We start from the raw sequence: 21,942 nt of genomic DNA, 5'->3' as shown, positions 1-21,942 counted from the left end.
ACACTGGAGGCTTAGTTTCCTGCTGGAAGAGAAATCCTGTCCACAGTCTCCTAGGGAAGCTGGGTGAGCAGACCTCTGGCTCAGCATCCCAGACCAGGGACTCGCACTTTGATGGCGGAGGAGACCGAGTGTCCACAGCGCCCTCCAGAGGTTCAGAGAGATGCTGGCCCTTCTGCCATGTAAGGACACAGTGCAAGTCTGGGACCTGGAAGGGGACCCTCACCTGACCGTGCTGGCCCCCCGATCTTGGACTCCGGTCTCCAGAACCGTGAGAAAGAAATTTCTGCTGTTCCCAAGCCACCCGGCCTGTGGTACTTCATTATAGGGGCTGGAATGGACCAAGACAAAAAGGCTCTCTCTCTCTAGAGTACTGGCACTGTCCTCACCGACACCCCACCCCCTATATAAACTCACTGAGCAGGCTCTGTGACACTGAGCCCCTGACGTCTATGTACAGTTACTGTGTAATCACACGATTATTACATTTGATACAGGCAGTGCCTGGGTTATGGAAGGATGAGACGGGTTCTGTAGGTTTGAAAATGTTTCAATATTTATGTGCGCAGAAAGGTAAAAATAAAGAATATGATAAAACAAACATCTAAGTTGCACTTCATAGGTGAATGTACCCCTTCCCACATACATACAAATTCAACTTAAGAATAAGCCTGACCAGGTGGTGGCGCAGTGGATAGAGCGTCGGACTGAGATGCAGAGGACCCAGGTTCGAGACCCGAGGTCACCAGCTTGAGCGCAGGCTCATCTGGTTTGAGCAAAAGCTCACCAGCTTAGATCCAAGGTCTCTGGCTCAAGCAAGGAGTTACTTGGTCTGCTGGAGGCCCGTGGTCAGGGCACATATGAGAAAGCAATCAATGAACTAAGGAGTTGCAACGAAAAACTGATGATTGATGCTTCTCATCTCCGTTCCTGTCTGTCTGTCTCTGTCTATCCCTCTCTCTAACTCTCTCTCTCTGTCCCTGTAAAAAAAAAAAAAGAATAAGCCTACAGAACCCAGTACGTTTGTAGCCGGGGCTTCTTACAGTATCTTCCTAACTGATCATATGGCGTGTGAAACAGGTCTGGATGTGACAAGTTCAGGTGGCAGACTCTCACACTGCTGGTGCTTTTTCTGGGAACTGGGACGAGGGTAATTGCTAAGAGGACAAGTCACATGGACCGGGGCTATCTTCCTACCTGCGATGCTGAGTTTCGTAAGTTCTCAAGCCTGTTTCTTTCCCTCTAAAATGGGGATGAAAACACTAGCACTTCTGCCACAGGCTCTGTGTGGACTTAACAGGGACGCCCTGAGAGTTCTAAGCACAGCCCAGTATGTGACAAACACTCAATCAATGTCAGCTATCTTCCCATGCCCCCTCCAAATACCAACCCTGGAACTACTCTAGACAACAAGCTGAGACATTTAGTAGGGGTCCAATATGCTCACTGAATGAAGGATTACTTAGGAATTGCTGCAATATTATTCAAGTGCCTAGAATACTGCTTGACTCAGCCGTGTCTCGATTTTGAGTGTGGAAGGATAACAGACAAGTGTTCCCACTGCCCAGGCGCAGGTCCACAGCGGGAGACGGGCAGGAGGCTCAGGGAAGCGCAGGCACTGCTGGAGACGAGCAGCCACCAAGGAGGAAGGGCGGAGGCTCTGCATCTCCAGGACTGGGCGGCTGTCCCTGTCCTGCCCTTCCCCTCCCTCCCCACCCTCCCTCCAGGCTCCTAAGCAGCTCTGGTATTCCAGCTATGCAGTCATGCTGGGACAGGAGCCAAGTGTGAGAAGTGGTTGTCCTCCTCCTTGTCCTTGTCCTAGTCAGAGGGGTGGGGAGAGGCAAGGGGCTGCTCTCTAGTCAGCAGAAAGCTGGGTGCCTCTCCAGGGCTCTGCAGATGTGAGGGCCACATCGGACTCATTATCATACCATTTACAACAAGTCTGGTCTCGACTGCTTCCCCAGAGAAATACTTCTAGGCCCTTTAAGATCATATTTACTCGTTGGAGCAGTGGGAAAGGCAGGGCTGGCCACGGAACAGAAATACTCCAGCACAGCCTGGCGTTTATTTTAGGATCTGGCTGGTGCCCGGCTTTGCCCCTGACAGACTGGCTACACTCTCCGCAGCAGGAATTTTTATTTATAGCCAGAGTAAGACTGTTTGGGCTGAGAATGTTTTAATAAGGAGAGGCTCCCTGTCTGGAGACCGCAGGTTTCTGCAAGACTCAGGAGTGCCAGAGCGAGTTCCTGGGGAGAGCTGCAGGAGGGGGTTGTACCCCCAGGTCAGCTCTGGTCACAAGTCCCCCAGAGCCTGGGGAGAGCGGCAGGACAGGGCCGCACCCCACCCAGCCCGGGCTACACGTCCCCCAGAGCCAGCGAGGGCCGTCTCTCGAGGGTCAGGCAGCTCCTCTTACTAACAGCTCCCTGCTGGCCCGCTGAGGTGCCTGGATTCTGCAGGAATCATCGCATTTTATCCACCTGAAGTGTGGTTCTGATCCCCATTACAAAGATGAAGAAACAGGTTGGAAGGGTTGGCCACATACCTAAAAACACACGGCTTCATTCTAAAAAGACTGTGGGAATGGCCCCCACTCAGTATTTAGAGCACGTGACAGTCCCTAACCACGGCATCCACAGCTATGCAGGCATGGCCTCCCAGCACGGCTCAGAGCTCGCCTTAGCTGAGTCTCTGTGACGACCAGCATGCAAAGGGCAGCGAGCCGTAGCTGGACAGAGCGTAAAGCAGGGATATGGAGAGAGATCTGCCCACAGGAGACCCCGGGACCAGCTCCCCCTCCTGAACACACACAGCTGGAGGAGCCACCAAGCTTCTGAGTGCAAGGACAGTGGAGACTGATGACCTGCACGTTGGCCCGGGGCCGCTCACAGCCTAACAGACGGACCGGAAGCTGGCCGGGGACCAGTTTTCACGGACACTTCCTCTCCATTAGAGTCCTGGCATGAAAAATGATGGGCCCTGGGTTGTACTGGCAAGAAAGCAGATCTTCAAATGAAAAATCCTGGTTCCTCAACATAACCTGTCATCCCTCTGAATTCCTTCGACCACAAGGAGGCCTGGGGGGCCTGACGCGGCCTTCGTGCGCCAGCAGCTGTGGGCTACGGCCTTCGGCAGAAAGGCTGTGCCAGTGGCTGGGGCTCCAATCTCTAGAGAACCTCCGGCACCACCGGTTCCAGGGAAGCGCGACCGTTTATGTGAACGGACTCGCTGTCACGGTGAAGTGTTTGGGGAGGTCAGTCATTACTGCATACCCTCAGCTCAAGTGAGGCTCACGGTTTCAGTGTTTTTGGATGCTACTTAGCAAAACAGATAACCGACTGGACAGCTCGAACTTCATTTTATCCACCCTTTGTGAGAAAACACGTTCCACGAGGAGCTGCCGTGCTCGTGGGGCCTGGGCTTCCTCCCACCGTGGAAAGTCACTGGGCAGAGCTCAGCACTAGTCCTGCGCCCTGAGCACGCTTCCTTCAAGCAGGACCTCCAACTGTCAGCAACACTGTGGGGCCTGAGCTACTCCTCTTGGAAGGAGTCAAGCTCCTTGAGACAAGCATGCTGGATCTGCTTCTCAGATACGGGATGTGATCACGACTACCCAGTAAGACCCTTGATAACACTCCTCGTCACTCCCGGTGGCACAGGTGGGAAGAGTGCGGCTTGATCTCCTCTCTCCTTCCTGGTCCCAATGAATCTGTGTCTGTGAAAGCCAGCCTCTGGGTTGACTGCAAGCCCAGAGGCACCGTCCTCCCTTGATGCCCTATATCAATGGTAACTGCACTTGACAGCACATAGGGAGACGCCTTTCCAGCGCTGAGGGGCGGGTCCTGGGACGGAAGCAGCAAGCTCCCCCTCCCCCCACCCCGCACTGAGGCTGCGCTGTCCCAGGCAGGGCGGTGCCTGGGGGTCCTGCTGCACAGAGAGGCAACAGCAGCATCTTGTGGGGTTGAAAAAGATCTTCTCTTTTAAAATAAACTTCTGGGTGGAGCTTATTTTTAAAAGCCACTTGAAAATTCTAATGTGTATTTTCTAAGGATGTAACAGAACAAAAATCTTTTACTTGGGGGAATTTTAGATAGCAGGACATGTCAAAGTAGATATTGAGTACTTTTCTCCTCATGTGATATATTTTTGCAACCTGAATCACAAGATCTTCCTGGAAAACAATACATTTTTGGCCAACAGTTTCATGGGTAATTACACTGTTGCAAAACCCTCCAATCCACTGCAGGTGCTCTGTGCAGTCAGGAAACACTGGCCTGACAGCACCGACTCTGGTTAAAAAAAATATGATTTGAATTCAGTTCTAGAACCTTCTCCTCTGTCTGCATTTGAGCAGCATGACGGGCTCTCCCTGACTCCCACTGCAGAAGGCTCTCCCCGGCCTGCGGCCCGCCCCACAATGTGTCAGAGCACCCCACAATGTGTCAGAGCACCCCACAATGTGTCAGAGCACCCCACAATGTGTCAGAGCACGAGGGCCCCTCGATGAGGCTTCCGTGAGTTCCTCTCTCCACCCGGCCTTTTCAGCGCTCAGGATTTATTTACTGCAATTCATCAGTGCACAAATGTCAACCTAACACTACTTTCCACGACGGGATCTGGATTCTAACCTCAGGTCTTCCTCAGGGCGCTGAGCAAATGGTTCAGCTCTGCATTCTGGTGTCTCCCTCTCCGGAATGGGGACAGGCACACCGGCAGAGCAGCTGCCAGGCCCTGGCAGGCAGACAGGCCACGTGAGAAGAGGGGAGTGGAGGCGACAGTGTGTGGGCAGCACCTGTGGAGCTCAAGGCCCCACATGGCCTTCCCCAGGCCCAGGGCGGTACCTGGCCAGTCAGTCTCATGGGGTCAGGCGTGCCTGCAGCTGGTCTGAGAGCACGGATCCCCAAAATGCCCCGGTCATTAACAAGAATCAGGGAGTCTTCCCACGGAGGGGCTGAAAGGCTCAGGGCCTGCCGCGGGCTAGACCAGTCCTGCCTCCTGAACTCGTCCCTGGGCTCAGGCAGCAGCCCTGTCTTCCAGGGCTGTGCTCTACACAGAGGTGGACTCTGCACTCTCCCTCAAGGGCCTCAGAAACCCAGAAGGGTGCCAGTCTGCAAGCCCCTCCTTCCCAAGCCGTGTCCAGGCTCAGAGCAGGCCCGAGCCCAGAGCAGGCTTCACGCTCAGAGGCCGCGGAGCCACAGCCCTGGGTCCTGGGAGAGGGGAAGGCGCAGGGCAAGCACCCCAGGCAGCCCGGCAGACAGGAACTACTTGTGAGGCTCAGGCCAGACGGCCAGTAGCCAGAGCCTTCTGAGTCAGCAGAGAAGGAAAATGAGGAAGAAACAGGCTTTTCGTTCTTGGGAACAGCCTGTGACAGTGTGTGTCTGATTCATGATAATACAGGGGCTATCATGTGACGAGTCAGCATCATGCCAGGAGAGAATGGAGGGCACACAGGTCATAGGCATGGGGACGGGTGGGCAGAAGACTGAGCAAGTGCCAGGCCTGGCTCTGGAGTGACAAGCTGACATTCAAGTCTGACTGCAGTACTTGGAGGGGGACGGAGGGGACCGACCATGGGGGCAGGAGGGCCAGGGAGGTCGCCAACAGTGCCCATGCCTGAGGCAGGGAGGCAGTGACGATGGGTATGGGGACGAGGTGTGCATGTGTCCTGTGGGAACGTGGTGTGTCTGTGGCAGGGGAAGAGAGACAAGGGGACACCTCGTTTCTCGCAGTGGATAGTGGGTCATTCACAGAAATAAGGACGAAGAGCAGAGGGGGTTGGCCAGGTAAGAGTTCCTGTCACATCAGGAGCTTGGGGACAGGTTCCTAATCCCAGAGAGCCCAGAGCCCAGTGAGGGGACACCTGCCCTTGCACTTGTAGACCAAACTCTGTGGCGAGGCCCCCAGGAATGGAACAGAATCTGAGAGTCTACGATTTCAAGTAGTTGGAAATGTCCACGTGCCACGTGAGCACATCTGGGCGAGAAGGAGCACCTGCAGGGCACCGGGCGGGCCCTCAGAGGCTCTCCCACCTGCGGCGGCGGCATAGCCCGTTTCTCTGACGCTGACCAGGCAGGCAGGCCGACGGAACAAAGCCAGGCCATGAGAGAAGCAGCTCGGAGAAATCCCTGCCCACCTCCAGGCCGTGAGGGCTGCCCCTGGACACTCCCCTCTCTCGCTCTCTCAAAGTGTGTTAGCTCTAACCAGAGCTGGGGGCCAATGCGGACAAGATGACATCAGGAAAAAACAAGAGACAGAGATGGAAGGTGGGAGCATTTCTTCCCAACTGGCGGACACCAGCTGGCTGTGCCAAGCAGCGCGAGCATCCCTGGGCCTCTGGTCCCCTTCTGCCGTCTACTCTTCTCCTCACCCTATGCCATCGTCTCTCCCTCTCTGCCTCCTGTCCCGGCCCCTTTGCTGTCGGGCCTGTAGAGCAGTCAGAGTGCTCAGCCTCTGTGATGGCTGCTGGGTTATGCTCAGGGCTGGCTGGTGACCAGTAAGTGAGAAGCGTGTGAGTGAGATACACCAGAGGGACCTCAGGAGCTGCGTGTCTCGGGGACTGGGCCCTGAGGGGGACCACAGCGAGGGGACAGCGTGGCAGAGATACCCAGAGTCTCTGAACTGCAGGCCTCTGTTGAGGGCACATGTGGTGAGGTAGGGCAGTGGTCTCCAACCCCCAGGCCATGGACCGGTACTGGTCCGTGGGCCATTTGGTACCAGTCCACAGAGAAAGAATAAATAACTTACATTATTTCCGTTTTATTTAAATTTAAGTCTGAACAATGTTTTATTTTTAAAAAATGACCAGATTCCCTCTGTTACATCTGTCTAAGACTCACTCTTGACGTTTTTCTCGGTCACATGATACATTTATCCGTCCCACCCTAAAGGCCGGTCTGTGAAAATACTTTCTGACATTAAACCGGTCCGTGGCCCAAAAAAGGTTGGGGAGCACTGCTGTAGGGGACCTGGTCCAACCTCGCAGAGCAGCACCGTCTGCCCAGTGTGGACACCAGCTACTCTATAGATCCCCACCCCTTTTTAATCAAGTTCTCAAGATGACACATACTTGATTTTCTTACCCTATGCTTTTTTTTTGGTGACAGAGAGAGTCAGAGAGAGGGAGAGACAGGAAGGGAGAAAGACAAGAAGCATCAATTCTTCATTGCAGCACCTTAGATGTTCATTCATTGCTTTTTCATATGTGCCTTGACCAGGGGGCTACAGCAGACCAAGTGACCCCTTGTTCAAGCCAGCGACCTTGGGCTCAAGCTGGTGAGCTTTTGCTCAAACCAGATGAGCCCATGCTCAAGCCAGCGACCTCAGGGTTTTGAACCTGGGTCCTCCGCATCCTAGTCCGACGCTCTATCCACTGAGCCATCTCCTGGTCAGGCGTATGATCTTTTTTGAAACAAATCAGTGGTAATGAATATTTCTACACCTGGGTCTCGCAGCAGGTTTAGTTATCCAGACTCATTCTGGAAGCCAAGATGGTAAAAAACATCTCTACAGCTTTCTAGCATCGGAACAGATCTGGTGACTGTACACACCTGCGCCGTGCAGCGAGCACAGAGGACACGCCAGAGGTGGTCTGTGGGGGCGAGGGCTGTTTCTAACATCAGCACTGCAGTGCCTGAAAGGCACCCGCAACCCTGACGGCTTCTGAGCCTCAGTCGCACCTCGGTCGAGAGGAAATGAACACGCACCCCACTAACCTCTAAGGTTCGCACTACCTGCACTCAGACCAGAGAAGACGCCGGCCAGAGAAGGGCCAGGGTGGATGGCACTGGGGAGGCAGAGCGGAGGGGAGGCTGGGCCGCTGCGAGAACATGGCGGGCAGCCTGGGGCACAGCAACCACAGAGAGCCCGGGGACAGAAAATGACACCCAGCACCAGGCAGGGCCCTGTCTCCAGGCGCACCCAGGACTCAAACACTTCTCTGTTTGAGGGCCCGGGGCAGGCACAGGGAGGCCCTGCGGAATCAGGACAGAACAGGACAACAGCGCCACCTCCCGGCCCGGAGAGGCGACACCATCTCTACACACCTGGCCCGCCTCACAGCCACCATCACTTCCCCACACCTCCTCTGACTGGTCTCGGTGCCCGACCACCCGCCAGGGCTGGAGGCCTGTCCTAGGGTGACGGCACACACAGGAAGGAGAGGATGTCTGTGGACGTGCTAACACTTCCGTGGGACAAGAGAGCCAGCTAGGCCCAGTGGAAGACTGCCTGGGGAGGAGGGCACTGCCCAGGACAGCAGGGGAAGGTGCGAGGGGGCCGAGCGCAGGCAGGGACAGTGCACACCTGGCCTGCACCCCGGGGCTGCTCTGGGGGGAGCCGCTCTGGAAGCAGCTGACTTCGGTGATGGCTGAGGACACGCCGGGGGCTGGCTGTCGTCATCGCTCCCAGCAGGCTGTGCTCTGACCTCGACGCCCGAGCGCTCGCACTCAAGGCGACCTTCCAGAGTGCATGCCAGGCTCTCCAGCCCTGTCCTGGGGCAGGTCCCTCAGTGTGGGATACCTCTGACTTGCTTTCTCTGACCTTTAGCTCCCTGAAACCCTAACCGGCCTTCAAGCCACAGCTCAAGTGCTACCTCCCCTGCGAAGCCATGCCTGACCTTGTCCTTGTCCGGGCCCACAGCCTCCAGGGTCTCCCCCACTGCCGACGCCCATCCTGACGTCACCTGCCCACCTCGGCCCGCCTGGGTGTGAGCCCTGCAAACACGTCTCCAGACGGGAGTGTCCTGCAAGGACCCTCCCGCTGGGTCTGGGGAGAGTGAGCAGCACTGCTCCCGCTCACACTTCCTGCGCAACTAGTCAGAGCGGTCACTGCGCTACAATTCCCTTGGCAACGGTTTTCAATGGTTAGTCTTCTTGCAGATGTAACAGGTCGCTGGGTCAAAGAGAGTGTGTGGTGTCTTCAGATGTGACAATTGCCGCACCCGAGTGGCACCCTTCAGAATTCCACGGGGGACTGACCAGAACCCAGAACAGCGGGGTGAAGAAGCACGGAGAGCGAGGGCTGCCCCGAGGGTGGTGCCACACCCCCTGCCCAGGCACACTTCGGGGAGAAAGGGCTGCCCCGAGGGCGGTGCCACGCCCCTGCCCAGGCACACTTCGGGGAGAAAGGGCTGCCCCGAGGGTGGTGCCACGCCCCCTGCCCAGGCACACTTCGGGGAGAAAGGGCTGCCCCGAGGGCGGTGCCACGCCCCTGCCCAGGCACACTTCGGGGAGAAAGGGCTGCCCCGAGGGCGGTGCCACGCCCCCTGTCCAGGCACACTTCGGGGAGAAAAGGCTGCCCCGAGGGTGGTGCCATGTCCCTGCCAGGGGAACACCTCGAGGAGACAGGGCCACTCTGAGGTGGCACCACGCCCCTGCCTAGGCACACTTTAGAGTGTAAGCAGAGGACTCATGATAGATGTGGTGCTGCTACACTGAACCAGATGTCACACATTCTAAACATTCAGGTCACTACTGACTGCTCCTGAGCAGGGGGAGGGTGGCCTTTCTTTCCATGAAACATAGCACCTTCATCAGCTTACTCCCAGGGGCCCTTTGTAGGACTGGGGCTGAGAACCGAGTATTTTCGATGCTAGATGCCTCCAACTCCCTAAGTCCCAGGGGTGAAAACTATGACAGACTCATACCCAAATTGCAAGTGTGTTATTAAAATGCCCTCAAATTTTCTCATTCCACAGCAAATAATCCAGTTCACTCACAGTCTTGTTACCCCAAACTGCTCAAAAGGGATATTGTAGATACTCTTAGGGTAACTCACACTTACTTTCTGTTCATAGAGGGAAAAAATATAGTCAAGAGCTGAGATTGTCTGATGGCCAAGTTTTGCACAATCCGTGAAAGGAGCTTGCCAGAAGTGCCTGCTAAGAAAACAGAGGGCGTCTGTGCCCAGGGCCAGGGCCGGGCTGGGGCGGGGCAGGGCAGGGCAGGGCCAGAGGGGAGGGCCAGGGCTGCCCGCCTTTCTACAGCAAGTGGAGGCCGTGGAGGGCTCTAGGAGGCTAGGCCCTGGCACCTAAAGGGAAAATGCTCTCCAAGGTCCTCACAGCAGGCAGGACTGTCTAACCTGGGCGCTGGACGGTTTCCAGAGATGGAGCCAGGACACAACCCTGCTGGGACACCAAGCCTGGAGCGGTCTCTGAAAGTCACTAGGGCAACCTCATCACTTTAGAGGGGAGAGCGAAGTCCAAGCCAGTTCAGCCTTCTGCCCAGATTCTCACGCACAGAACCACAGAACCAGAACAGAACCAAGATGAAAACCCGGCACTCCAAGAGCAAGAGCACGGGTGAAAACTCGCACACTCGCCGTGCCTGCAGTTCCTTCGGTCTGACTCCATCCTCACAGTCACACAACCAGAGGCAAGGGGAGCACAGTCCCCAAAGGAGGGGACGGGGCTGGGGCAGATGGACACACACAGTGGGGCCCGAGCATCGCTCCTTTCCCTGGCTCTTCCCTGCTCAGCTTAACCTGACCAGAGACCAGCAGTGTGCCTCCTAAAGAGCTAGTGTCCCCTAAGTTTCAGAAGGAAACTGTTTACAAAAATGGCTCCAAATATGCCCCCTCCTGTGAGCCCCTCTGCCAGCAACTCCCATCAAGACATCTACCTCCCCACGGCGGAATCTGGGCTGGCCTGTGACGGAACTGAGGGAATGCAATGGGAGGGACAGTGCCAGTTCTAGCTAGGTCTTAAGACACCTTGCACGCTGCCATTTGTTTCCTGGGAGCCCGGCCAGCTGCCCTGTGAACAACAAGCCCAGGCGGGCCTGCTCGAGGCTGACGGGTCATGTGGACTGCGGCCAGATCAGCCCAGCTGTCCCAGCGGAGGTTCCAGGGATGTTAGCGAGTCCTGCAAAAGTCAGCCTGGGTCAGATCAGCGCCATCTCCCTACCAACCAGTGTCCTACGCCATGAGAAGTGGTTACTGCTGTCCGAAGCCACAAAGTTTTGAGCTGGTTTGTTTTACAGCAAAAGCTAACAGAAGAAGCCCTCCAACCTAAACTCTTATGTGCAGGAGACCTTGTTCTCCTTGGCCTTGCTTCCTTTGTGAGGCGTATTCCTTTTTAACCCCAGAGCACATACAGGGCTGGCCCAAGGGGACATCAGAGCAAAAAGGCCAACACGTCTCTGCAGGTTATACCTAAGTGATAATGCTGCAAGTGTGGTCACTAACATTTCCCCGCCCCAACCCCCGCCCACCCCAGCCATTCATTCACACAGTCCCTGGCCCAGAGAGCCATGCCCGCATACCCGATCCCACCCGGTGCAGGGATCCGCAGAAGGTCAGAGTCAGCGGTGGGCAGCGGCACTCGTGTTGGGAGGCACAGGCTACAAATGAAAGGTCACGTTCACCACTTTCCAAGTCAAGAGCGGCAGGGAGCGACTCACCGAGGGCACGGGCAAGTTGCCGTGCCGGCTGAGAAAGGAGTTAGAGACGGACACACTGATGCCCTGAGTGGCACTGCCGTCCTCGGGGGTGAAGGCCACTTTAGTTTGCTGGACACAGTAGGAGACAGAGGAGAAGGAAGAGGCAGCATAGGAGGCCTGCTGGACAGAGGGATAAGAGAGAAGACGGGAAGGAGGGAGAAAAGCAGAGAACAGTCAGGCATGTGCACAAAAAGGCTAAGCAGACTGCGACCTAACTGCACAGACATTCTGGAGAGGAATGGCTTCTTGGCTCAGTTCAGGGATCAGAGATGCCCGCCAAGGCTCCCTGGACCAGTGGATACCCTCCTTCCCTTCCTATAACAGACTTAAAGCGACCTTCCCCACAGATCGTGCCCACTGGGAGCAGTGGTGAGGGGAAGAAGGCCGAGTGGGTCTGAGCCCCACTCTCCCCCTACTCAAGGCCCCCAGCTCCTCGACGGTGGGTGCAGACATGGAGTCATTCCCGCATGAGGGCCCCCAGCTCCTCGTCGGTGGTGCAGACATGGAGTCACTCCCGCATCAGCAGAGTGCGGAGCGGAAGCCAGGCTGCCTGGGCGTGAATTCGAGCCCTGCCATTGTGACCCGTCTGACCCTGGGCATTACCTAGAGGCCCAGGGCTCCGGCTTCATTTGTAAAATGCGAGTAGCACTGTGCAGGACTGCGTATGTGGGAGCACGTAGAACCGTGCCTCCCACTGTGTACGCGGGCCAACGGGCACGAGTCATAGTCACTCCTACTTTTGCTAATAAAATCTGAGGGAGGGTGTGCCAGGCAGCTGCACAGGGCACGTCGCACGGGCGCCTGGACCTGTCAGACTCGGGCTCTAGCAGTGGGCTCTGAGGACATGTCCCAGCCTCAGTTTTCTGGGAGTGGGACGACGTGGGCTGTGGTGGGATCGTGTGGAAGCACATGGCGGCCCCGGTGCTGACACGGAGGTGCTCGGGAGGGTATCTGCCCAGCGCCGGGGCCCCTCATGCCCGCCCTGCCAGCCTGAAGACAGGTCCAGAGAGCTCTCTCTCTCTCAGGCTGATCCCAAGCGTGCTCATAAGGAGCTGTCCCCGAACGCTCAAAGGCCCGTGGCTCTGGGTGCAGAGAGGATGCCCAAGAGCACCTGCGGGGCTGAGAACACCTCAGATCCGAGTGGAATCTGGCCCAGGTGTTCACACAAACACCTTAGGTCAGGGGTCTCTGGGGCAGGCATTTGTTTCCATGGTGAAGACCCCTTTCTGAAACATTTTCAGAGTGATTTACGTCCACCTTCAGGTGCTGTCAGGCATTTGTGGGGGGTGGGCAGTGAAGAACTGAGACCCTGCGAGCTAGGAGATGCAGCGGGTCAGGAACAGAACTGAGCCCCAGGACTCCCAACTCTGCACGTGGTCTTTCCCCTACCAGACAGGCCGCCTCCCAGGAGGTTGGCTGTACTTTTCTGTCTGGTCGGCCCCTGAGCCCACTGACTGTCGGAAGGCTCGGGCCATCCATCCAGGGCTGGGTGTGGCTGAAGCCTCCAGCACAGAACTGCTGAGCCCAGAACTGTGAGGATAAGCCAGGGACTTCTGTCCTAGAGCTGGTAGCTGCGTCCCAGAGAAGTCAGGGCAGCACCTTCAGGTCCTCCCACAGCAGGTAAGACGGCCAGCTGGCCACACTGGTCCCATCTGTGGCCGGACACAGCAGACCGCCAGCCCAGGGGCAAGCAGCACACACAGCTCTGACAAAGGCCAGCGCCCCTGAGGGGCTCTGCCTGGAGAGCACATGGGCAGAGCGGCCTGCACTCTACAACCTGCCCTGCCCTGGCCGGATAGCTCGGTTGGTGAGAGCACCGTCCCCATATGCAAAGGTTGTGGGTTCGATCCCTGGTCAGGGCATGTACAGAAACAGATCAATGTTTCTGTCTCTCTCTCAAATCAGTAAGTAAAATTTAAAAAATACATTAAAAAACAAAAACAAAAACAGAGCCTGACCAGAGTCCCGTGGCTGGTGAGCTGGTAGCAGAGAGAAAAAGGCTCGGAGGCACGCAGCGGGCCCACTCGACACGCTCTCCGCCAGGCCCCGCCCCGGGACCGCCCAGGACGGACTGGGGTGCCAGTACAGATCTGGAGTCCCTACACAGGTGCTTCTGGAGGAGGAAGATGCCACGCCTGGAACCACGTGGCTCTGTGGAGAGCCATCCTGCCTCAACAGAGCTTCCCTTCATTGGCCATCCCTGACCGGGGCAGGGTCAGTCCCTTGGCACAGTTAGGCCCATTATGCAAACCAAGCCCACAGATGGCGCCCCCTGGCCGTGCCCTGTGCTCTGATGGAGTCCCCTTTCTGGGAGGTCTCTACTGGAGCCAAAGAGAGAGAGAGAAAATGCAAGAGGCTGTCAGCATAGAGTGCAAGTCAGGCCATCTGCACTGGGCTGCCAGGGAGAAAGGCTCCCAGCCCCAGGATGGGCGTGGGCTGTGGGGCGTGGAACACAGGAGAAAGGCTGCATGTGGGCTGCCAGGTGCGGGGGTGGGGGGGAGAACCCCAACAGGGGGCGTGGCAAGGTCAACGCCAGCCCGGGCCAGGCCCGGAAGAAGGGAGGGTTACACCTGACCCCATGGAGGGGCATATTCTTGTTCCTAGAGACCTGCCAGGTGGAGGTGGTCACTGGCAGCACAGGCAGGGACCTAGGAGGGCCGCTTACCAGCTGCCGCTGCTTGGGAGGCAGGGCGGGGGGTGGTGCCAGCTCCGGCAGGGCATCCCCGCTGTTGAAGGAGTCGTTGAAGCCGTACACCTCCATGAGGAGCTTGTTCTTCTGCTGGTAGACATGCTCGTTCTGCGGTGTCTGGTAGAACACGGACGGCTGTGGCTCCGAGTAGTCCTCGAGCAGCTGCATGTAGGCCAGCACTGCGGACAGAGAGGGCGGGCGGCCCGGGTTCCGTCACTGGGAGTGAGCTGTGAGAGGCCCCCACCCATCTCCCAGCAGCTGGGGCAATGAGACCACCCTGTGGGATACTACAATGGTCAGAACACGCGTCCAAACACAGCAAAGGGACATCCAGCGTGGGCTCTGGGTGACAATGCCATGCCAAGGCAGGTTCACTGACTAACAAACGTGGAGTCCTGATGGAGAAGGTGACGTGGGCAGGGTGTGTGTGTGTGGGGGGCAGGGACAGACGGAAACTCTCTGTACTTTCCGCTCAGCACTGTGGTGAACCTCAAACTGCTCTAAGAAACAAACTCTTTAAAAAGCACGCTGGGCACTTGGCTCCCTCGCTGGTTCCCAGGCACTCGAGGGGCACGGGCTGCGTGGGCTCCCGGACGGCAGAGCTGTCTGCCCTCAGCCCCAGCTCGGCTGTCCTCTTCGGTTCCTGGGACACCCGCAGGGACACCTGCAAGGCTGTCCCCATGCGCCCCCACCCGTCCCAGCCCGACTCCTTCCCCCTTCCCCGAGGCTCAGGCTCAGCCTGCCTGCCACTCCCTGAGCTGGCTGCTGCAGGAGCCCCACCTCCCCCCCACTGGCTTCCTCCCTAGCTCTCCCCATGGGGCTCCATCACCTGCTTCTCCCTGAGCAGCTACTATGCCTTAGGCACTGAGCCAGGCGCTGGGGCTCTGTGAGGCTGGCGACACAAACCCTCTGCCCTGGGGCGTCTCTTCAGAGACTGCACACAGACCAGGGTCGGGCAAAGGCTGGGGTGGGACACCCCGTGAAGACCAGGGAAGTGGGAGGTGAGGGTGCTTGTCTGGAACACGGATGAGCTACATGTGAAAGGGGAAGAGCCCTCCACACAGAAGCTGCAGGCCAGGCCAAGGTCCGAGGGGCAGGGGCCCAGGCGGGTCAGCACACTGTCCAGGGACAGGGAAGGAGACCAGAGGACTGGGGGTTGGGCCAGGAAGCAGCCTGATGCTGAACGGACAAGAGCCCACCAAGGGGTCCTCAAGGTGTCAGTCTCAGGAGCTGATTTATCCTGAGAAGACCATCTGCAGCTGCTGAGGTTGTTCAGGAAAGAGGTCCTCCCGGGGGGTGGAGGTGCTGAGATGGGGCTGGTTCAGGGTATATTTTCAAAGCAGACACAACAGGACTCACTGCCTTTCACTTAAGAGTTGGCGCTCCTGGAGGGCAGGACACACGTCCCGCCCAAGGCTGTATCCTTAGTGGTTGGCACACAGTAGGTGTCCGCAAACATTAGTAGAATAAAGGAATAAATGGGACATGTGTCCCTCAGTGCCTGCCCCTACCTGGTGACTTGCTGAGCAAGGCTACGCCACTGGGGTGGGCCTGATAAAAGCACCCACTGGGTGTGCAAGAAATACAGCAACCCCGGCCCTGGCAGTTGGCTCAGCGGTAGAGCGTCAGCCTGGTGTGCGGGGGACCAGGGTTCGATTCCCGGCCAGGGCACATAGGAGAGGCGCCCATTTGCTTCTCCACCCCTCCCTCCTTCCTCTCTGTCTCTCTCTTCCCCTCCCGCAGCCAAGGCTCCATTGGAGCAAAGATGGCCCGGGTGCTGGGGATGGCTCCTTGGCCGCTGCCCCAGGCGCAAGAGTGGCTCTGGTCGCGGCAGAGCGACTCCCCGGAGGGGCAGAGCATCGCCCCCTGGTGGGCAGAGCATCGCCCCTGGTGGGCGTGCCGGGTGGATCCCGGTCGGGCGCATGCGGGAGTCTGTCAGACTGTCTCTCCCGTTTCCAGCTTCAGAGAAAAAAAAAAAAAAAAAGAAACACAGCAACCCCATCCTCCCCTTCCAGCTGCAAGGCCAGAAAGCCTCGGGAGGACAGAGGGTAGAAAAGTCCTCAAATTCAAGTGTACCCTCCGCCCACCCCTAAGAATCCTGTGGGAAACCCCTGCCCCTGCCACCGCTGCCAAGCTGCAGCCTCTTGGTGGAGCTGCTCACACCCACGCTGCCTGCCCAGGGGCAAGCTCTCCCACCTGTGCGGTGTGGCAGCGCCCACAGAGACCTCAGCAGACAGCAGCTGGGACCTCCCCACCAGGAGGTGAGAGGTCGAGAACAAAGGGCCCGGCTGCCCGTCTCAGTGACCTCACCCTCCAGCACCTTCTCTGGAGGCTGGTATGGGGCCCCCAGCACTCACGTGGGGGCACCCGGGCACGCTTCCTGTCTGACTTTTGGGGCTAGTGATCTGAGCCCACCTAGGGATCCAGGACCTTCTGAAGACTCTGGAGGTTCTGAGGGGAGCGACAGGGAGCAGCGACTGCCCAGACACCTGGGATCCCGGTGCGGCGGTGCAGGCTGGGCCGGAACCAGAGCCTCGCTCCCACCCCACCCACCTCTGTACACTGGGTCCTGCTCTTGACATTCCCCACGGCAAAGTCCAGGTCAAGGCAGGCCGGAGACCTTGTGATGCCTCTCCCCTGGTCCAGGCAGCCGAGGAAGCGCCCAGGGGTTGGGATGTTCCCTACACACACGTGTGCCAGTGTCTGGCGAGAAAGGCACAATCATACCCCCGGGCCCTGGGTTAGGCACAAGCACAAGGATGGACGAAATAAAGCCCAAGTCAACAGCAAATATTTCAGCCCCTGGAGACCTTCTGTTCTGAGTCAATGACTAGCTCTCCCTCCCCATCCCCTCTCCAGCCCTGCAGGGATGCGGCCCATGCTGCGATCTGCGCAGACGGAATCCTGCTCTGAGTCTGGGGTTCAGAGGAGGGAGGGGAAGGGAAGTGAAGGAAGGGGTGTGAATTCAAAACGGCATGTTGCTCAAGCTGGGACAAGTGGGTGGGGACAGGCCAACAGCTCTGGAACACACGCCTGTGCACAGGGAGAGACACAGGACACGTCCCCGGGCTGCTGTCTGCAGCTCCCTCCACGAGTGCCTGCTCTCTAACGGAGCCAATGCACAGGACAAACAGGAAGAACATCATCTGCTGTACAGAGCCAGCTCTCTCCCTCCACTGGGGGACCACACTCCACTCAGGCCATTACACAAGCCGGGGGACACCCAGGGAGGAGCTGGAGAACACGTTACACTCTCGGTGGCCGCCTCCCACAGCCCACCCGGCTGGCCCTTGGGTCCATCCCTGCTTCGGCGACCCGGCCAGGTCTCCTTTTGTTTGAGGGGCCGCCCCAGGTCGAGCCAATCAGTGCTCAATGGGGAACGTGGAATGCAGAAGCTGTCTGCTGGTGCGACACCTGAGGCCAGGAAACCCTGGCTGTGGGGCTGATGTGGCCACACACATCTAAATGGTGACAGCAGGTGTGCAGAGCAGAGTCGTGCAGGTGAAGTGGGGAGGGGCAGAGAGAGGCGACACGAAGCAGGTGCAGAGCCAGGAGAAAAATGACACCCAGTAGAACTCCACTTAGGAGAGGATGGCAGGATGGCAAATTCAGTTGGGAATACTCAAAATATGAAAATTCAAAGTTTCAGCTCCACCCTGGGCCCAGGAGCATCAGGTATTGTACTAGGGTGCCAGAGGCATCCTCGGGCCACCCAGGTTCCAGACAGAGCGCACCAGGGTCTCTGGACAGCCTCCGCACACTTCCAAGGCCCCGGGCACCAGGGTCTCTGGACGGCCTCCGCACACTTCCCAGGCCCCGGGCACCAGGGTCTCTGGACAGCCTCCGCACACTTCCAAGGCCCTGGGAGCCCTCGGGGGCTGTGGGCTGCTCTCCCAACAACCACACGCCCACCCGCTGTACCCATGTGCTGCTGTAATGGTGGCCTGGAAGCCATGACACTCGCTTCTCTGTCACCCTTGTTCTGGGCGGATCAATGGACTGACCTCTACAAGAGGCCAAGCCGGCAGGGACGCACCTTGGTCCTATCTTTTATGAACTCCTGAGCACGCTGGTTTGATTCTATTCTGGTCTAACATTTAAGTCAGCGGTTCTCAACCTGTGGTTCGCGATGGCTTTAGGCGACCCCTGTGTTTTGGTCGTTCGACCCCCGCCGGGGTCGCGACCCACAGGTTGAGAACCGCTGGTTTAAGTGAAACAGACCACCCGTTTAGGTTACAAAATGTGCTTGAAACAACAGCTCAGCAAATGCTTACTGTGTTTGTTTTTCTTCTCTGGCAGAGGAGGCGGTTTTTCCGCATCACCCGTTGATTCAGGAACAGTGAAGTCCCCCACAAACCCGACAGGGGCTGAGGAGCCCCCCGGCTGGAAGGGGAGAACAGCAGCAAAGGGCGTGAAGGGGCCGGGCTGGACCAGGGCTGGGTCCTGCAGGTCGTCCTCAGAGATGTTGTCGTACTGGGAGGGGTGCCGCTCGTAGGACACCCTGCAGCCAGCGCTGTCCGTGGTCTGGGAGGCCGCGCTCCTGCGCTTCTTCTCAGGGAGAGCAGGTGGTGTGTCTGTCGGCTGCCCCGGGGCCGAGGGCCCGTCTGGCTGGGGGCAGCTGCCAAGAGGCAACTGGCAAGGATGGCCGAGAAACGGAGACCCAGCCTCCCCCGAGGACTCTGGCAGTGGGCTAAGGTTACAGGCCGCCTGCTGAGGTATCTGGTCTGCATTCGAGAGGTCTTGCTGAAGGAATTCGTAGTCAGGGTCATAGTGATCTGTGTTCACAACAGGAGAGACACACCCATCAGCCACAAGACCCCACAGGAAGAAAGGACCCGCCCCGCAGCCTCTGCCCCCCCAGTCCCGCTCTCTCGCCTCATCTAGACAGGCCCACGCTCTACTGTGCAGTCTCCATCCCTGTCTGTGCCCCTAGCAGTGAGCACACGCAGGCTGTGGCCCTTTGTTATCCTGTTCTCTGTCCTATCCTGTATTTTTAAAATGTCTTAAACAGAAAATGCATGGCCATTGTAAAAAATGTGGCAAAAAAAAAGTAAAAAATCACCCACAGTCACACAATCTAACTATAATTCTGTTTATAATTTGATGTATTTCCTTGAGTCTTTCTCCCACAGAATTTTTTTTTAACTGAACTAAGAAAATACTATGTAGGTGGTCTAGGCTTTTGTTCACTATCAATTGATTTTTTTTTTTTTTTTACAGAGACTGAGAGTGAGTCAGAGAGAGGGATAGACCAGGGACAGACAGACAGGAACGGAGAGATGAGAAGCATCAATCATCAGTTTTTCGTTGCAACACCTTAGTTGTTCATTGATCGCTTTCTCATATGTGCCTTGACCGCGGGCCTTCAGCAGACCGAGTAACCCCTTGCTGGAGCCAGCGACCTTGGGTTCAAGCTGGTGAGCTTTTTGCTCAAACCAGATGAGCCCACGATCAAGCTGGCGACCTCGGGGTCTCGAACCTGGGTCCTCTGCATCCCAGTCCGATGCTCTATGCACTGAGCCACCGCCTGGTCAGGCCACTATCAATTGATTTTTAACAGTTATGTATCATTCCACCAAATGGTTGTGTCAGAATGGTCTGATTTCCTACCCGAGTATCAGATATTTCCAGTTATCACTAGTCCTAATATGTTGAGCTTAAGGTCCTAAGACAGCAACCTAGCTATAAATTCTGAGTATGTTAACATAAACTCTCAGAAGTGAAACATCCAGGTCACGGACACGATCAGCCTGATGCTCTGTACGCCTCACGCAAACCGCCTTTCGGACGTGAATGTGGCCCACGCCACAGGTGGCCAGCACCGACCACGGTCAGTGTGTGGCTCACCTGCCCCCCCCCACGGTGTCAGAGCTGTCAGGGTCTCCCTTCGCTGTCAGGCCTCCTCTGCTCATGCCACAGGTGGCCAGCACTGACGACGGTCAGTGTGTGTGCTCACCTCCCCCCCCCCCCACGGTGTCAGAGCTGTCAGGCCTCCTCTGCTCATGCCACAGGTGGCCAGCACCGACGACGGTCAGTGTGTGGCTCACCTGCCCCCCCCCCACGGTGTGAGAGCTGTCAGGCCTCTGCTCATGCCACAGGTGGCCAGCACTGACGACGGTCAGTGTGTGTGCTCACCTCCCCCCCCCCATGGTGTCAGAGCTGTCAGGCCTCCTCTGCTCATGCCACAGGTGGCCAGCACCGACGACGGTCAGTGTGTGGCTCACCTGCCCCCCCCCCCCACGGTGTCAGAGCTGTCAGGGTCTCCCTTCGCTGTCAGGCCTCCTCTGCTCATGCCACAGGTGGCCAGCACCAACGACGGTCAGTGTGTGTGCTCACCTCCCCCCCCCCCCCCCCCACGGTGTCAGAGCTGTCAGGCCTCCCTCTGCTCACGGCTCTGAGCACAGATGGCTCTTCATTTTGGCAGAGGAGTCAAACTGCACACTGCCAGGTGAGCTGAAGCGACAGCCACTGCCGAGGGTCTCCTCTGGCCTCACACGCCTCCTCTGTCCTCTCAGCCTCCTTCAGAGACAGGTTTCGGCATCCTCATCGTGCAGATGGGGCACCGGGGCCAAAGGCACACAGGCAGTGACTGGCGTCGCTGCGTGCCCCTGGAGAAGCCACCAGATCCCGAGACGGGAGTGGCGCTGACGCCTGCAGCTCACCTAGCGTTTCACAGCTTGTGTTCCGGGAGCACTGCCCACTGTCCCTGTCCAGAGAGGACAGCTGCTCGTCCGACTTGCTGAGCTTGCCAATGCTGCTGCAGGGGGACAGGCGGGGGGACTCGCCCCCGTAGGAGTGGCTGCCTCCCGACAGGCGCCTCTGGGCATAGCACTCGCCGTCCAAGTCCTCGTGTGGAAATAAAAACAAGCCAGTCACTTCTGAGAAATGGTGGCAGGGGCTGGGGGGAGGGAACTGGTATGTTTACTGTGACGTGAGCAGTAACACACTGCGTCTGTGACTTCCAGGAAGAAGGTTTAGGAATGCTGGCTGTGTGGCAAGGAGGGCCCTGGGACTGAGCTCAGATGTCCTCAGGAGCCGCCCTGGGCTCCAGCCTCGCCACCCTGGTGGGGACCCTCCCACTGGGGACTTCTACCCTGTGACTAACATGAGGGACTGAAGAAGTCACATTCCCAAACCCAAAGCCTTCCTCGTCTTTCCAGACGGGGTTGCCTTACCTGCCTATTAATTCCAACAGGCAGACTGGAGCCGCTGGTGGCTCGACTCATGGGGGCCACGACGGCCACCCGGGTCGGGGACGGGGCTGACTGTCTTTTCTTTGGTGGCAATGCTGGAGGAGGACTGAAGCAGATCAAGAAATCCCATGAAACCAAACAACTCAAACAAAACTCTCTGTACTCATTAGATGCTTCACACCCACTTTCCACACTTTCAACTCTCACTCCCCTTCACCCACTCCCCTCCTGCCAAAACAAACCCACCAGCTATGCCAAAAACCACCACCAGAAACCCCTCTTCCCTTCCATAATAAACGGGACCAGTCTCGCTTGGCTGAGGCCGGAGGCCAGCGGTTTGGTGTTGGGAGTCCCGGAGTGTGGGCGAGTGGGCGAGTGGGGAGTCTGGGAGTGCAGGGCGTGTGGGGCTTGTGGGGGGGGGAGTGGGGGGAGTGCGGGGAGTGTGCAGTGAGGGGAAATCTAGGAGTGCGGGGCGTGTGGAGAGTGTGGGGCGTGTGGAGAGTGGAGAGTGCAGGGCGTGTGGAGAGTGCGGGGCGTGTGGAGAGTGCGGGGCGTGTGGAGAGTGTGGGGCGTGTGGGGCTTGTGGGGGGGGAGTGGGGGGAGTGCGGGGGAGTGTGCAGTGAGGGGAAAT

The 21,942-nt window shown here is 57.7% G+C and overlaps 2 protein-coding genes across 14 annotated transcripts in view; one reads left to right on the top strand and one right to left on the bottom strand.

The window, feature by feature from the left end:
* PRRT1B (proline rich transmembrane protein 1B) overlaps positions 1-21,942 on the top strand; it is a 596,855-nt gene that overhangs the window by 51,086 nt on the left and 523,827 nt on the right. The window lies entirely within an intron of this gene.
* Positions 1-21,942, bottom strand: part of RAPGEF1 (Rap guanine nucleotide exchange factor 1) — a 152,553-nt gene that overhangs the window by 26,595 nt on the left and 104,016 nt on the right. For 6 of the 13 annotated variants that reach the window (XM_066366841.1, XM_066366845.1, XM_066366840.1 and 3 more), the window contains 5 exons: positions 21,294-21,417; positions 20,781-20,964; positions 18,393-18,893; positions 14,095-14,297; positions 11,391-11,549 (listed from right to left, as the gene is read on the bottom strand). In XM_066366841.1, coding sequence (XP_066222938.1) covers positions 11,391-11,549; positions 14,095-14,297; positions 18,393-18,893; positions 20,781-20,964; positions 21,294-21,417 — 1,171 coding nt within the window. The remainder of the gene's footprint in view (positions 1-11,390; positions 11,550-14,094; positions 14,298-18,392; positions 18,894-20,780; positions 20,965-21,293; positions 21,418-21,942) is intronic. The other 7 variants (XM_066366852.1, XM_066366853.1, XM_066366847.1 and 4 more) reach the window with 2 other exon arrangements.

Source organism: Saccopteryx leptura, chromosome 2 (assembly GCF_036850995.1).
Source record: "Saccopteryx leptura isolate mSacLep1 chromosome 2, mSacLep1_pri_phased_curated, whole genome shotgun sequence".
NCBI lineage: Eukaryota > Metazoa > Chordata > Mammalia > Chiroptera > Emballonuridae > Saccopteryx > Saccopteryx leptura.
Note: the sequence above shows the minus strand (reverse complement) of the source record. Positions and strands in the feature narration are given on the sequence as shown.